Here is a 17,365-nt window from a genome sequence, read left to right as displayed (position 1 = left end):
TTCAGTCTGGAGAAGAGGAGGCTGAGGGGAGACCTCATTGTTCTCTACAACTACCTGAAAGGGGCTTGTGGTGAGGTGGGTGTTGGTCTCTTCTCACAAGTAACTAGCGATAAGATGAGAGGAAATGGCCTCAACTTGCACCAGGGGAGGTTTAGACTAGATATTAGGAAAAAATCTCTTTCCTGAGAGAGTGGTCAAGCATTGGAACAGGCTGCTCAGGGAGGTGGTGGAGTCACCATAACTGGAAGTGTTAAAAAAACGTGTAGACGTGGCCCTTGGGGACATGGGTTAGTGGGCGTGGTGGTGTTGGGTTGATGGTTGGACTTGATGATATTGGAGGTCTTTTCCAACCTTAATGATTCTGTGATTCTGTAATCACACCTTTTTTTTTTTTAATTGCTTAAAGGTAGTGGATAAAGCATGTTGTTGTAGGTCAACTTATAATTTTAATGCATTGGATTCCGGAATCTGGAAACAATTTGTTAGCGGAAGTTCTTTTTTGTGTATTAGCAGTGCGAATACCCCAAAAAAGTGGAAAACTTGCTGTTTTGTTCCTGTTAGTAAAAAAATCCTTTCAGTTCTGAGGAATCTTAGTACCTAGAAGTAGAAGTAACTTGTCCATATCTAAAATAATTCTCATGGAATTTTTATTACCTTTTAAAAAAAAAATGTTAGTTTAAAATCATTCTTGTGACTGTATTCACCATGGAAAAAAAAATAAATATAGAAAATCGTTGGTTTTATGTGTACATAAATCTTCTGTTTTATTGAAAATGAATTTTTTCTTTTAATCAGTACATGAAAAAGTTGTGCATGGGCTTTGCTAGGGTTTGCATTATGAAACTGCATAATGATGCACAAATTCTTAAGTAGTGTTAAGTTCTTGTTTAGTTGCATATTTCAAATATCTGTTTGACGTGTGATTGCTTGTGATGGAATGTCTATTGTAGAAATGTAGCTAGAGCTCTGACAGGAGATTGCACAATCAGAGAAGCTTCTCAGAATTGATACTCTGCTTGAGTTGTGCTCAACTTCCCATATTTTTTTTTGCAGACTGGGGGTTGCACGTGATGCTAAAGAAAGTCCTATACCTTTACAAATTACTATTTCAGTTTTAGTATAATTCTTTCATAACCTTCATTTTTGGACTTCTGTCATGGCCATTCACCTCTAATTGAAAAAGTGTTTTGACTTGTTCTAGAGTTTGAGGGAAGAATTTCCCTTTTGGGGTGGGTGGCGGAGATTTTGTGCAGTGTTTCCAGACTGCTGGGAAAATTACGATGTTCACCCTCTTTCTTGGAAAGTTATTCAATGAATTGCCTGCCTTCTGTTTAAAAAATTAATTACTTTTTTGTCTTTCTCTCAGTTTGTCTAGCCTCTCTCTCCAGTCACTGTGTTCTTTTTTCCATGGGCTAGATGGTACTACTAGTAACAGAGCTTTTTTTTTTTTTCCTTGTGATATGGCTTTTGAGAGGTCTCTTCTAAAGTATAGTTATTGAACTAATATAATCTCCAGAGACTGAGTTGTCAAAGCTAAAGATAGAACTTGCCTTTTCATTGTTTTGTAACTTATTGTTTATATCTATAGTTAACACACAGTTTTGTTTGCAGTAAACATAATCCAGGTCAGGTGACAACAGGTAGTATATGACTGATGAGGTATTGTTGCTTTATTGAAAAATTAGTTACTTTTCCACTGACTGATTATATTGCAAACTTTGCTGGTCATGTTTTGTGGTTTGTTTTTTTTTATTTTCATAGCAGAGAATACTTTTCAGACAAAGGAATAGTGGGGCAGCTAGAGGCAGCAATTTAAGCTGTTAATTGGAGAACTGACGCTACTTTTACCATAATATGTTAAGCTAAGAGATCTAAAGTTGCTTTGTATATTAAACAGCTTTTACAAGAGCTAATGCGCTTTTATTTATGTTGTTTGCAATAATGTGTTATGTTTCTTCTTCTGAGCATATTGGTATCTTGCTAATTCCCATCTTGTCCAACTGCTAACTAACTTCGTGAAGTCTGGCTTCATGGATATCTGCCTGGTAGAAAAAAATCTGAGAGGCAGACAGCAATTTCCCAAGCAACAGATGTGGAGGGGATTCTCTTTCCTTTGCTAAATACCACTCTTTCTTAATGGACTTGTGCAGTTGCTTTCCTTTCATTGAAGTCTTTACCTGATTCCTTGCTGGCTGCTGCCTGAAGAAGTCTAAGACTTTTGAGTTGGGACTGGAACAGTTTCGTTTTATTCTTTCATATCTCTGATCTGTGTGTCTTCTATATGACCAGTATCTGCATCTATAGTGTTAATTTTTTTTTATCCATCTTACTTTTGCTTTCTAGTGAGTGTTCCTTAGAATGTTGACTCCCATTGGTCTAAATTGGTAGTGTGTGTGTTTAAAACGAAAATGGTAGGGCTTGTAAACCAGAAGCAGTAGATCTACATGTGCTGCCTGTGTAAGAATCTGTCCTCCCAGGATAACCAAGAAAGCTATGGGGACATCAAAGGACTTTTGCTGATGTAATTTACATGTGAGATTTGGCTTTTTTCTTAAAAAAAATTTTTTTTAAGTACTTTACATTTTAGGTGGTGGAACAGGGCTTGCCTTATATTTTTGGTGAATATTATAACTTTGAGAACTCGAGAGGATGTGAGGTAATTTTTTTCCCCCCACGAGGTATTTCTGTGGCTGGTGTTACTGTGCTGTATGTCAGGTTGGCTGCTCATCTCCAGTTGCAGTTGTTGCAGTAGCTGGGAACTGTAGACCTATCAGGCATTTGTAATGCCAAGTGCTTGAAGTCGCTGGGGAATGCAGCTTCCATGGTGATAAAGATCAGTCAGTTCTTTAACGACCAGTACTCCCTCTTCTTCTAACACTATTTAAATATATATGCTTTAAGTGTGCTTGCATTTAATACATTTCTATACATTTTTATTGAAAAGGACAGTTTTAAGAAGTTGTACTTATACTTTATTTAGTCCTAGCGTGAGACAAACATGGCTTGATAAATCATTTAAAGTATGCTATCTATTTTTCTTACTTTCTAGACATTAAAATGGCAAGAACCTATGTAGCCCTCCAGATAGTTATATAATTGTTCTAGTCTTTTATGTAAGGTATTCTATTGATGGCAGAATGTGCTGCATTTGGTATAGAAACTTCCTACTTTGTAAAACTTGCCCACAGAGCAAGTGAACCTTTTTAAAAGGAAAATAAGCAGCAAATATTCAGAGACCCCACTTGCTGTGAAAAGAAATAATGACTTAACAGCAGCAAAAGCTGACTGCTATTACACATCTCCCTGAACTATTTTCAGACAATATCTATTGTACCTGCTTCTGCATAAATTTTACTGAAATGTATTCTTGGTGATATTTGGTCTGTATTTTTTTTTCATCTTCCTTGAAGACACTGCTCTCTCATCTGATAGTTGTTCTTAAAGATGTAATATTAAATGCACTTAATTCTGATGCTAAATTGAAATAATAAAACACTAATGTAATAAATTGAAGTTGGAATGTAAAGACTATTAACCACAATAAGATACCCTAGTGTAGTGAAATTAGTGTTGCAATATAGTGGTAGCGTTAAGAAGTTTGAGTTTGGAGGGGAAGAAAAACCCCACTGAAGTACATTGTCTGGAATGCTTCTTCAGAAGACGTGAACTTTCCATAATTTTAAGACATAAAATAGTGCCTTGAGTGGGTGTCATTCAGAACAGATATATGGATCCAAGGTTCCTGCATCTAGTCAGTGGACAGAGAGGGACTCTGGTGTGAAGGAACTATGACCTGCCGTCAGTTTTAGCAGACGCCTGAGGCTTGTAGGTTCTCTGAATTATATGTGTACCCAACACCCAGAAAAACTATGTACCTGTGAAAGAGCATTACTACTTGTGTGTATAACTGTCTGTAGACTTGTACCTGAGGCTTCCTTCAATGCTACTATGGATGTTAACAGTACTGAGAGATCTGTGGAGTCTGGTGTTACAATGTGTATTTTGATATATATGTGTGTGTGTATAAATATATATTGAGATATTGCTATTAATTCATAATTTACTGAGTCATGTAGTAAGCGTATAGTCTAGGAATTTGTCGGTAAAAATGTTGAACAGTTGATATTTGAACAGAATGCAAGTACATATATATATAACTACACAGAATGTGAGATGGGTGAAGTTTCCAACTACACATGGAATAACTCTTTAAAAAGGCTGAAATGGAGGCAATAATCCGTACTGCTTCCCGTAATCCTGCCTTGAGGTTTCAAGATCTCCTTATGGAGATTTTAAATCTTTACTGAGTTAAACTCTTAGCTCTTTACTGAGTTAAAAAACCTTTCTTTGTGAAAGGCTATGTATTTAACCTAAATTTGCAAAAGCTCCTTATGAGTATTGCAAAATATTAAGAAGTAACGAGCTCTGTAGAATTGTATCATGCTGGCAACAAGAATGGGCAATGAATCAAGTGCCATGTACTCAGGCTTATATGTCAGTTTGTATACTTTGCCTAGCCTAATGATGTAATGAAAATTCTTAAGTGTAGCGTCTTAACTTTGTCTACATTGATTTGTCTGCTTTAAAGATGAAGTACTAAATTGCAGTTTTCTGTTCTCTGGACAGCAAAACAAATGAATGTGATTAACTTAAAATTAGGCAGAGGGATCTTTTGTGTACTTGATTAGGGATAGGTAAATGTAACACTATTGGCATGGGCCTGAAAGTTGGCTTTCAAACAGTGTTCTGGCCTGAAACAAGTAGGTTATATAGGTCTAGTTAGTACTTGCTTCTCAGGTAAACTTACACTTGCTTTTATTCTAAAAAAAGTATAAATGTTGGGTACCAGAGGAAAGTCCTGTGTGTGTGTTTTTCTTTACCGATAAAATTGCAGTAGGGTGTTCCCTAGAGCAGTAAGTATTGAAGAAAGGTCCAAGGTTTTCTCTTTGTTCAGTCAGTAGCATCAGAAAAAGACTGTCCTTGTCACAAAGGAGTAATGGCTGCTCTGGACTTACTTGAAGGGCTGAAAAACGAGCATCATGCAAAGCTAAGCCTTTTAATGAGGTCTTTTTGTTTATCAGTTGTGCCACTTGTAGGAAATTAAAGGATATTTTTGATAGAATAATTCATTGTAGGAACTACCTTTACACAAACCAAAAGCGTAGCTTGGTGTTGTAGACAAAATGGAACTGTTTAGATTGGAAGGGACCTCTTAAGATCATCTAGTCCAAGATTATTGCTCCAGCAAGGTAAGCTAGAGCAGGTTGCCCAGGACCATGTCCTGTCAGGTTTTGATTATCTCCACAGATGGAGACTCTGCAATCTCTCTGGACAGCCTGCATTTGACCACCTTCACAGTAAAAAAAAATTTCATGTGTTCAGATGGAATCTCCTGTTTTTTAATTTGTGCCCATTGTCTCGTATCCTGTCAGTAGACACCATTGAGAAGAGTTTGTCTCCATCTTCTTAATTCCGTCCCATTTTATACATATGGGTAGGATTCCCCCTTTGAGCCTTCTCTTCCCCAGGCGGAACAGTCCCAGCTTCCTCAGCCTCATAGTATGAGAGATGGTCCAGTCCCTTAGTCATCTTTATGGCCCTTTGATCGACTCGCTCCAGTATAGCCATGTCTCTCTTGTACTGGGGAGCCCACAACTGGACCCAGCACTGCAGGTGTGGCCTCACCAGTGCTGAATAGAGGAGAATGGTCACCTCCCTCGACCTGCTGGCAATATTCTGCCTAATGCAGCCCAAGATGCTGTTGGCTGCTTTTCCTGTGAGGGCACATTGCTGGCTCATGGTCACTTTGTTGTCTACCAGGACCCAAGGTCCTTCTTGGCAGAGCTGCTTTCCAGCTGGGCAGCCCCACCCAGCATGTACTAGTGCCTGGGGCTGTTCCTTCCCAGGTGCAGGACTTTGCATTTCCTTTTGTTGAACTTCATGAGATTCTTCTCTGCTTGTTTTTCCAGCCTCTTCCAGGTCCTTTTGACAGCTAAAGATCTGATAATTCAAGCAATTCAAAGAAACATAATTTTTTTTTTATGATGGAGTTGAGATATTACTTTTCATGTGTGTTTGAAAAGAGGATATAAAAAATAGCTTCTAAATTATAGCACTTAAATAGGCTCTCTCGGTATTGATAGTTGACCACAGAGATCACTTATGTGTGACAGGGTGTTATGACGAATTATGATGAACACAGGAAAATCAAGTTCAGTCAGGTTTGTTAGTTGAAACTATGAGGGGAAACTTTAGTATTATAGAAATAGTTAAGAAAATGGCTACAATACAAGGAACTTAAGTATGGGTAGTTAGAGTTGTAGATCTTAAGGCTTATTTTGGTGTCTCCAAAAAAGGAAAAGTAGCAAAGACTTTAAACTTGGGTAACTGCCAGTTGGTCCCAGGAATGCAAATTTTGTATGCTGGTAATACCCATTAAGTTTTGGGGGTTTTTTTTAGTTCTTTGAATGCTAGATAAATAGTAAAATAAACAAGTGTCTCAGTAACAAAGTTTCAGCTGTATTTAATACATTTTTCTTTATCATGTACTTCCACTGGATGATACTGTGTCATAATGAAAGGTATATGGAGTAAAAATTCCAAATACAAAGATGCTATAACTGTACCCTGATAATGTAGATCATATACTATAATTTTGACTTTATATCACTTGTGGATCCTGAGATAATATGCTTTGCTGAATTGAAGTTGCTTGATGCAGTATATTTTGAAATATTGTAACAGTAAATTTTGCTATAAAAATGCATTAATTGCATTAATATTAATTCATACATATGACTAAAACCAGCATTACATAATTGTAGTGAGTTTTGAGATTAAGGAATGTAGTTACAGAATGAGACAATCCAGTATAGTCATGGAACTAGAACTGACAGTTTGATGCATTAAAACTTTGGAAATAGCTTTACACCAAAATGTAGGAAAAAATCCAATTAATATGGGACTACTTAAGTCAAAATGAAGAAAACCAATACATTTTAGAGGAATCTAATGAAAAGAAGTTAGTGTAGCAGCTATTTCACAGTCATAAGTCTAATGATTAATTAATGATGGGAGAGTAGTAAAAATTAAAGCTATAGCAAATCATAGAGGAATGATTTGTTGGTGCCTGAGTGATTAAAAGTGGTAGGTGAAATTCAGCATCGATGAATGTTGAGTGAGTGCATGGGAGAAAAACCTCTCATCTTTATGTACTTGTCTTGTTGAATGTTGAACTACCTTTGATTTATAATACCTAGTTTTGTGAAAGAATGAATTTAGTACACAGTGACTATAAAAATTAACCAGATATTTCAGTTAATAACTTTAATGAAGAACAGAACAGGAAACATTGTACTGCATTGTGTACTTATGATGTGCTTACAACATAAATATTATTTGTAGTTTTCCCCTGATTCAAAAAGTATGTAGAGAAATAAAAAAGCACTTGGGGGTGGTGCTGATGGGAACTGGTATAGCTGTCATACAAGAATAATTGGAAGAGAGATGACCGAGGGAGAAATGATGGAAGTGTGTAAAGCTGTGTCTTGGGGTAGGTGGATAAACTTTAGTCATTGTTCCTTTGTGACTGAAGAATGACAAGCTCAAAATGAGGTGCACTTTTACATGTCCTGTAGGTGGTAGAATTCATATCTATATGGTGTGGTAAATGCAAGAGGTTAAAACAGGTACAGAAAATGTTTAGACAAAATCACTGAAGAAAATTCTGGCTAGAGCTGTTAAGTATGGCAGTGCCATTTCTGGCTCAGAAATACACCAGAGAAGTACTGCCATATGCTGGACTTGTTCATATCCACTTTCCTAGACATCGTTATCATCATCTCTGGAGGCAGTGTATGAGTCCAGACTGACTTTTGATTTCGCTCCATATATCTATTCTTTTGAAACTTCTAAGTGTGGTGTAGTAATGAACGAAACCAAGCCAACAGAATATGTGGAAATGTTGGTTTCGTATGGAAGAACTCGCTCCCAATTGTAATGGCTCCCTAGTATGTCTCTCTTTAATTTCAGGATAAAATGAGATATTTTAAAGAGATTATGAATCTATCAATGATTTCATTAAAAAAATGTGTTATAGAAAAGACCATGAAACTGATCGAGTGAAGGACATTAAGAAGGAAGTTTTTTCCCCTGTTCTTTTTTAATCACCTCTGAAATACTGTTACCATGTAAGATGTAAGTCATATGTTTGCTTTTATAAACCAATTTATTTTAGTAGTCTAATTTAACTATTAACATAAAAGGAAAATGTCTGTGTAGACCTCAAAGCTAAACAGGAAAATTGCTCTGTAATGACAGAATAAGGTAGAACTTAACATTAGCTGAAAATACCTCTAAGCTACAGTATGTCTTTCTAGGAAGTACAGGATGGGTTGTATTTAGAGGAGATACATACTAAAAATAGATTGAACCCATCCAAATGGGGAAAAAATCCAACATAAAAATGGGGCCTTACTAAAGCATATTAAACTGCTGGATGTATTATTGCCTATTATAATGATGTCTTAGTATCCTTTTTCTTTAAGAGGAGGAGGGTATGGCTACTATAGGTCTTGAAGGAAAGATGTTTCTGTATTACGAAAATAGTCAGATGGTATATTGAAAGATTGAACACGATGAAAAAAAGAAAGCTGAGAGATGAGTTATCTCTGTAGTTATCAACAATAATGATCGTGTCTCCTTTCATTCGGCTTTTACCCTTTTTCTCTTAACCATTATTACTAAAACTCTGTCGTGTATTCCCATTTGTGTGACCTGCACCACTTTCAACTGCCATTGTCTTCTCACTGTTGAGCTTGTGTGTTCTTCCTCCCTGTTTGTTCACCAGCGATACCACTTAAAATAGCCATGCTGCTGTGTTTTCCTTTGTACTGGGACAGCTTGTAGTGTTTGCAAGTTCTTCTGGTTTAGCTACTGTAAGTGAAATAAAAAGGCTATTCCGTGTTTTGTTATACACTAAGTATACCAAATATTCTACTTCCATTATTCACAATTCTCTAAAATTACCTTAAGCTTAGTCTAGTATTTGCAGTCCACCATTAAAATAATACCATGCTATTTCTTCTTCAGAGATGTACTTCAGTTAAAGAAATTAATGATTTTGAGAGTTAAGGATTTACAAGTCTCTTAATTATCATAGGGACACCACCCCACCCTTAACCTTTTTTTAATTTGAAACAGGATGGTTTCTTTTCTGGATACTGAAGCAATGGCTTATTGCTAGGATTATTGAAGAGCCTTTTAAATAAGCAACTCTCGGCATGTAGCTTCCTTAGATGTTTTTTGCATGATTCTGAAGTGTGAATTGAAATGAATGCGAGAACAGTAGCTTGAATCTGTATTTCAAAGTTTTTTTTGTGTTGTGCTTTACTTGAAAGGTTTCGTAATTAAGATCTGAAAGGCAATGTTTACATGATGAATTCTGAATTAAACAGTATTGAAATTTGCTTTTGCCTATGAAAAGTGAATTTGTATACTATTTTTTATCTTTATTTTAGAGCTTTTAAAAAGAAGCACAACAAAATACCCAACATGCCTGACAGACCAATGAAACCATGACATTTTCTGTGCTTTGTGCTTTTTTCTGCATAAGCTTATATTTTAATATTTTGAAAGAAAAAATATGACACAAAAGTAAGATTGATGTTAAAAATCTGTAAATATTCCCATTTGTCCTATATTGTTCTATTCAGTGTTTAAAATCTCCCATACTCTAAAGAAAAAGATGGAATTTTGGCTTTTGAAGCAAACTCTGAAATGAAGCAGGTAATTGCAAACGGGGATTTTGGGAATTTTGTTGTGCTTCTGCTTTCCACTGTGTGGAAAAGTTTTTTTTTTTTTCTGTGTTAGCTGTGACCTTGGACAAGTTGATTGAATCAACCGATTTGAAGGCTTAAGGGCAGAGTGGACACCGAACTTTGGTAATTCATCCCATCACTCATCTGCTTTTAAAAATCCCTGGATGTGACCTAGCAGCCTCGTAGATGTTCTTTGCCTACTGCTTCTCACGGCATGGGGCTCAACACATGGAGCTACTAGTGCACTTTGTACTGCTGTACAAGCAGCTATCATGGTTTCTCTGTTGAATTTAACAAAGAATTGAAATTCTTTGGTGGATTTCCTGGATATTTACTATGCATCTTTGGAAAAAGTGTCTTTTAGTAAGTTACAAAGTATTTCATGTTAAGTTGCACTTACCATTTATTTCCATTGCCTTATTTCTACATCTGTCTTGAGTCCCAATTGCTGTTGGCCTCTTACTCTCTTATTTATATTACTGACCCATTAAATGTTTTTTTCATTGCCATTTGATTTCCTTTTTCATTATCAGTGTAAGTCCAAAAAGATAATCTTTTAATATACTCAGGATGCAAAAACTGAGTTTCAGTGCTGTGAAGATATTGTGACGCTTTTCTTGATTCTTATTTTCATTGTAACATTTCTTAGTCCAAATTAAGCCACTGTGTGGAGATGTAACTTAAAACAGGAATGTTTTTATGAAATTAACAAATTTAATAACATCCAGCCTTTAAAGTAATTTTGATTATCCTTGTAGTTTTACTTCCTTACTCCTGTTTTCAAATTCTAGCATGATTTTACTGCTTATTCTCATTATATCTGAAGTAAATAATTTGTTTCACATACTTCAAAAGTGAGGACTGCAAGTCTATAAGCAATTTTGATAACATTTGATTTTTTTAAAAGCTTAAATGAAAGGAAAAACATCTTTGAATTTGAAATGAGGGTTCAAAGACTGATTTTTTTAATCTGGATCAAGTGTGTTCTCTAATATATATTCCTGGAAAAAGCTTATAACTCTAGCTTTTCTTCAGGCATAGTTACTTGATGGATATAGCAGTCAGACTGATGGATCAGCTTTCAATCCTGTATTGCATAATTTTATAAAAGCTGAAAACATTCAAATTAGGTCTAATCAGGTCTGAACTGATCACATCAAAGATATCTGGTCTAATATCTCACTCCTAACAGGTCAATAACAGCATAAAGGTGTAGGTATGAATTGGACAAGTAAATAACAATACTTCTACAACCCTGGCATGCTTTGCTAGGATCCATCAATTTGTATATTATGACCTTCCTCTCTATTTTTGCAGTTGTCACTTAAACATTACTTAGTTGAGAAAGACGACTCCTTAATGCTATTTGATTCTTTATGATAAAATTCCCTAGAATACTTGATATTCATTAGATACCATATCTGTGGTTTTCAAACAAAATAATAATTTTCTCTTACAATACGCGATCCACTGAAGAATCTTGTATACCTGTTGCGAAATTTAGACTTTCAGTCGGGAAGTTTATGGCACTTGACAAGACCTTAAAACTATCTTTGTTGTTGTTGTATTTTTGGTGGTTTTTGTTTTGGTTTGGTTTTGTTCATAGGGATGTATTCCATGGTAGTAATGCCAGATGGACTTGTGGCTGTTCGTTCCTAGATTTAAGTTAGAATGTGTAAAGCCAACATTTTGTTAATGAAAATTCCCTCTGAATTCAATGAATAAAATGTGGATGTTGACTCTTGGAATTAGATTACCATCATTGTCCTATTTGCCAGTTGCCACTTAATCTTTAAGTGCCTACTGTGTGATATGTTATAACTTTTTAACATTATTGAACTTCATTAGAACTGCTGTTTGTTCTTTTCTTATTTGGAATTTTTTTTAATGTAAATGTGGAGCTAATTAGGGTAATTAGTAATTCATACAAGTATATTTGTTTTGGGATGTATAGAAATTAAGTTTGGAAGAGTTCAATGGAAGTGTAAGAGTAACAGCTACTTCATGTAATGAATCATTAAATAAATGTGAATGATTTCATTTGTATGGAAAATTGATAGGGACAACTGATTTTATCTTGTCTCTTCAGTAAACAGCATGTGTAATTATTTTTACAAACATTTAATTTTGCATGTTGGGTTTTTTTTTTCCCCCCCCAGGATGGATTAGATGCTTTGGTATATGACTTGGATTTTCCTGCCTTAAGAAAAAACAAAAACATTGATAACTTCTTAAACAGGTGTAAGTATATAATGTTTCAGTTACTAAACAAAAGACTATAAATGCCAACAAAAATAAAAAATAAAAGCCGTTCTAGCTTTTTGAAAGGCAGCAAGGGATTTGGGTGCATTAATGTTTGCGTGCAAGTTGTTTTAAGAGTCTGATTATGTATTTCCCAGTGAGAACTGACAGCTACCTATCCAAATCTAATCCCCAGCAACTGAATGTCCAAGTTTGTTGCCACTGTAAATGGCACTGTTCTCAGTGGCACAAAGCCTTTTAAGAGAAAAGCCTGTCATCTTTGTTCTTGGCAACCCTCTGGATTCCTATAACTTACTTTGTAATTTCATGTACTAATGCATCATAAGCAATTAACAGTAAAATGACATAACATGTATACAGTGTCACGAAATCATATTAAAAATTTGTTCACTGACAAACTGTAGCATGTGTTTTGTAGACTTTTTTCTTTAGTATGATAGGTCTTTTTTCATTATCCCATGAAATTCTTAGACTGCATAGCTGCTGTATTTACTTGTGCATGCAGCTGATGTGTCTGCAGAATTCTTCTGTGTATTCTTCTCTTTTTCCACTACCAGATTTCCTGCACATTCTACTCTATAATAACATTTTAAATGAATGAAGTTGATGATTTTTGATAGAAGTCATAGTTCCATAATTAAAAAAACAAAACCAAAAGTTAATAAACCCAAAAAGGCATTTAAGAGTTAAGTCTTTTGTAAAGGCTGCCAAACTGACAAATTCTAGAAATCATGGCAGAGACCTTTGCTGATTTGAGACTTGCTTCTGCCTGTGGACTGAATGGGCAAGCCTTGAAATTAAACTAATGTTGTTAGATTTTTACAGGCTTAAGTGTCTCAATTAAATGTAATAACTGGCTTTTGTGGCAAATATGAAGTAATTTGGCCAAAATAATTTGTCTCATTGAAATTTATGTTTTTCTTTCTGTTTCCAAGGTGTTTTCCAATAGTTGGTGCAACTGTAAGCAATGATGGTGACTTTGTGGGTTTTACTTCATATTATTCCCCATTTGTGGGAATATGTGAGTCCACTAGATATAGTTGATGGCTCACTTGCCTGTAAGCTGGTTGCTGAAAGGCCCAAGTTCAAATGTTCTGTTTAACTTTTCACACTATATTTGATATTGTACAGTGTGTTACATGCACATTTTATATACTCAGTTATTTACAAAGAAGGTGTGGTGAAACTCTGGGAGAAAAGAGAAGCTGTGTTAGGCAAAGGAAATACTCATTGCAACAGATAATTTGAATGTAATTTTTATGAATAATGAAATCATTAGTGAATCTTAGAGCTTCACTTTTGCAGTTGGGGCCGAGTGAAGGAAAAGAAAACTTACATTTGCCATCTGATGATGAGTATCTTGTAGATATAAATTAAATACTGTGTGAGATGTGACCTGAAGTAATATGAAGGTGGAGAACAGACCATATTATTTCACTTCAAACTGCCTTTAGAGCACTAATCTTGCTATGTTTGCTGAAATATGAAAGCAAGCTGTGGATGTATGAGTAGTGGCCTTAGAGGGAACTGAGAAATCTAGTTTGTCTTGAATTTCTATTTTAAAAATATAAAATAGACATATAGGAACATTTTCATGTTTATTTTAGTTCTAATAGATAACTGTTTAAAATATTTTTTGCAGTATTATCTGTCCAAACAGTTTGCAGCATTATTTGAAATGGATGTCTAGTTTGCAAATAAAATGAGAGTTTGCGTCCTTTGTTTTATAGACTGATTGCCCTATGAGCCAGTGCTTATCCCCTCTTTTCTGTGATTTACATTGTGTATTTGTGGAGCCTCCAAAATGTGCTTCTACCGCCTAAGGTTGTGAGGGTTACTTTTGCAAATGTAGAACCTTACTAATTTTCTACTATACAGAATTAAAAGAATAAAGAAATCAATATGCAAGATGATTGAGAGCCCTACTTTGCAGCAGGGACTCAGTTTATTTCAAGACAGCATCTAAGCTTATAATCAAACTTCAGGGCAAGTTGGAGAATGCGATCCTTTGCCATGTGAGCTACCGCACCTGTTTGTACAGTATAAGTTGGCCGGGTCCTCCACTGCTAGTGGGAGATAAGGAGATGCCTATTTAAATATGTTGCAGCCGTGTTTAACAGATCTTAGCCTACAGAGGTCAAATTTCCAATGCTGCTGTTACTGTAACATATTGTCTGACCATAGTTGAGTGTTAGTATGTCACTCAAGCAATAAATTACAATTTGCAACTGCTCACAAGCCTGGTTTACATTATTTAAAAATATTTAGTTGAGATGGCTCTTCAGATGTATTTTCCTTCTGTTTTGGCCATAGGCGAGGCTTGTGATTGAAGACCATTTAAAGCATTCGCATTGTGCCTAGATTTCTTTTGCACCAATGTCAGAATTTTTCATTCCAATGTCAAGATTTTTCATTCAGAGGCCCTGGACCTCCTGTTGTGAGATTACTAGGCAGTAAGTTAACAATAACTTGAAAATTGTTGTCATGAGAATTGCTGCATTTTAGTTTCATGCAGTCTTACTCATCTTCCAGTATGGGTCAATTTTCACCAGGGCAAATAAGGCAATGCATTATTTTTTTAATTTATTGAATATTTTGATCCTTGTGTGAAATAATTTGTCAGAGTTTACAATTTTAATGTAATTTATTGAAATCAGCTAGTGGTATGTTGCGTAAAGGGATGACTTTGCATTAAACAGTAACACCACAGAGTGCTTATTCAAACAAAGCTATGTTTGTTCCTTTTGTGGTAATAAAATCTTATTGAATTTTAATTGTATATATGCTCCTTTTGTTTTAGATCATGGCTGGTGTAGGTAGAAATCGAATGTTAATTTTCTGTTGTTTGCTAATCATTTTTTAAAAATATGAACTTAAAAAATGACATTTGCTCTTCCTCTCTCTTCCCCTGTCCTTACTTCTTTCTAAACTTGGCTTTTAGGCCTAGAATATTATTTTTGAAACTAAAATATGGTTGCATAATTTATTTTATTAGAAGTGTATCTGTTTTAGTAGATGTTCCTTGCTTTTAGAAATACTGAAGCATGAAGCTTTTCCATGTAATCTCATGCCAGTGTTGACCCACATGGATTAAAATAGACTGTTTTAATCTTTGACCAAATTTGGAATTAGAATATCTGCCCACTGGGAGTTTGTAAATTATTGTAGTTTATAGAATGACAGGTTTATATAAATAATTGCAATGATTCCCACTGCATGCTTGAAATTAAAAACTATTTTTTTCAGTATTAGAAATAATAAAAGTGCAGAAAAGTGGAAGCTTTTTTTTTTTTAAATAGTTTCTTACGTGTACTTTACGGTATTTCCTCAGATGTGTTGCATATTTATCCAGAAATAATCTTTTTATACTGACCAGCTTAAGCAAAATCATGCTGGATGTGAGGTTTTTTTGCATGGGGTTTTTTTTGCAGGTGATTATTTTAAAAGAAATTCCCAAATTAAGATCTCCAGTAATTTGATTGTACAGTAGAGTCATTGAAATTATGTTTATATCAGGTTTTGGTTAGTATGGTAATGAGAATGAGGTCATGCATTCTGCAGAGAGGTTTCCAATAGGAAGGTAGGTTCAGAAGGAAGTCCTCTCTTTAAGCAGCACATCTTCTAATAACTATGAAACATTGAAATGAGATGAATGAGTTTAATTAAATTGATTATATATGAAATGTGAATTTTCTTTTATGTAGATAAAGACACAGTAAATAAAATGAGAGATCTGCGCATGAAAGCTGAAGATTATGAAGTGGTGAAGGTGATTGGTAGAGGCGCATTTGGGGAGGTTCAGTTGGTAAGTTATGTTTCTATTTGTACATTTGAATGTATTCTGTAGTATTTGCTCATGCATCTATTTCTGAATACAGTGTTCAAAAGATAGTCTTATAATATTATAGCCTTCAGCTCAGTGAAATTTTCTTTCTTTTTATCCCATGGAAATTTTTTTGAGAATCTCATCTTCAGTACTCTCAAAGTGCACAAATACTTGTTTTGTATTGCAATCATGCCTCTCTCTATTAAAATAAAATAGAATGTGTATTCCTCATAATCAAGAAAATTAGCCTTTGCCACTGTATACATGGGCACTTGAACAAATCTTCAGAACTAGAAGAGTTTCTGCCAGTTCAGGGACTACACCAGATTTTTGTGGATATAGTTCTCACAAACGAGAGATGTGTGTTGTTTGTGGTAGAATAGCTACTGGGCTTGTTCATCCTGCTTTACTGAATTGAGAATTGGTGTGAGAAACTGGAAATGTGGTAGCAAGTATACATGTCTGCTAATGAACTCTGGAAAATGCTTGCAGTTTTAACTTTATAGTATTTAACAGGTGCTAATATTTGTCCTTTTAAAGATACATACCTACAAATTACAAAGTGACTGTGATGCCTATGGACTTCTGTCTTGAATAGTTCTAGCAAGTATTTTAAGAGCAATGTGTATATTGTCAGATGATGGACTATAATTATTCTGTAGACCTACAGTATGTAATTCTTTATAAAAATGTGAAGAGTCTTATAAACTTGTTAAACAGTGAAGCAGGAAAAGTAATAAATTCAGTGGTGTTCTTCATATGTTAATGTGGCAAACAAATGTGTTCTGTATGTCACGTTTGTCTTCATAGGTAAGACATAAATCCTCAAGGAGAGTGTATGCTATGAAGCTTCTGAGCAAATTTGAGATGATAAAAAGATCGGATTCTGCATTCTTCTGGGAAGAAAGGGATATTATGGCTTTTGCTAACAGTCCTTGGGTTGTCCAGGTATAGCGATATTCTTTTTAAAATACTGTCATTACGGAATAGTTCTGTTACAACACTGCATGACTTGGAATTATGTTTTCATTTTTAGCTTTTCAAAGTCCCTTTTTGGCTGTATTGGTCTGTTAGGGAAATACATTATTAACATACAGGATAGCAGATACTGCACTTGCTTCAAAACTGTGTTTTGTCATAACATTTACATGGTAAAGTATTCTGTTTATTATTAAAACTCTTTGCCACATATATAGGTGAGCCTGCTTTGTAGTAATTCTTTGAGGTATCCAGCATACCATAAAGAAATACTTAAGACACAGCTTCTGTATATTCTAATTTTTGTGTGTGTATTTGACTGCAAATACACCCGCTCTGGTGATTTTTTTTTTTCCTCATTTCAGTGTTATCACTGACAATTTTTTGTGAGGCATTGCTGCCTTTGAAGTTTATAAGGAGCACGCCTGACGCAATTGTCATGCATTGTGTTGGCTATAAGCTCTTCCGTAGGGATAGGCAA

General features: G+C 35.1%; 1 protein-coding gene across 1 annotated transcript; it reads left to right on the top strand.

Annotated features, from left to right (window-relative positions):
• Positions 1–11,977: 11,977 nt before the first annotated feature.
• Positions 11,978–16,854, top strand: LOC104628440 (rho-associated protein kinase 1-like; the record flags this gene model as incomplete). The annotated part of the gene is made up of 3 exons (XM_010297014.1): positions 11,978–12,059; positions 15,785–15,885; positions 16,717–16,854. Coding segments are annotated over 3 exons (321 nt in total), but the record flags the coding sequence as incomplete, so codon positions are not given.
• Positions 16,855–17,365: the final 511 nt, after the last annotated feature.

The sequence above is a fragment of the Phaethon lepturus genome, unplaced genomic scaffold (genome assembly GCF_000687285.1).
Source record: "Phaethon lepturus isolate BGI_N335 unplaced genomic scaffold, ASM68728v1 scaffold49091, whole genome shotgun sequence".
Classification (NCBI taxonomy): Eukaryota; Metazoa; Chordata; class Aves; order Phaethontiformes; family Phaethontidae; genus Phaethon; species Phaethon lepturus.
This window is presented reverse-complemented; position numbering and strand designations above follow the sequence as displayed.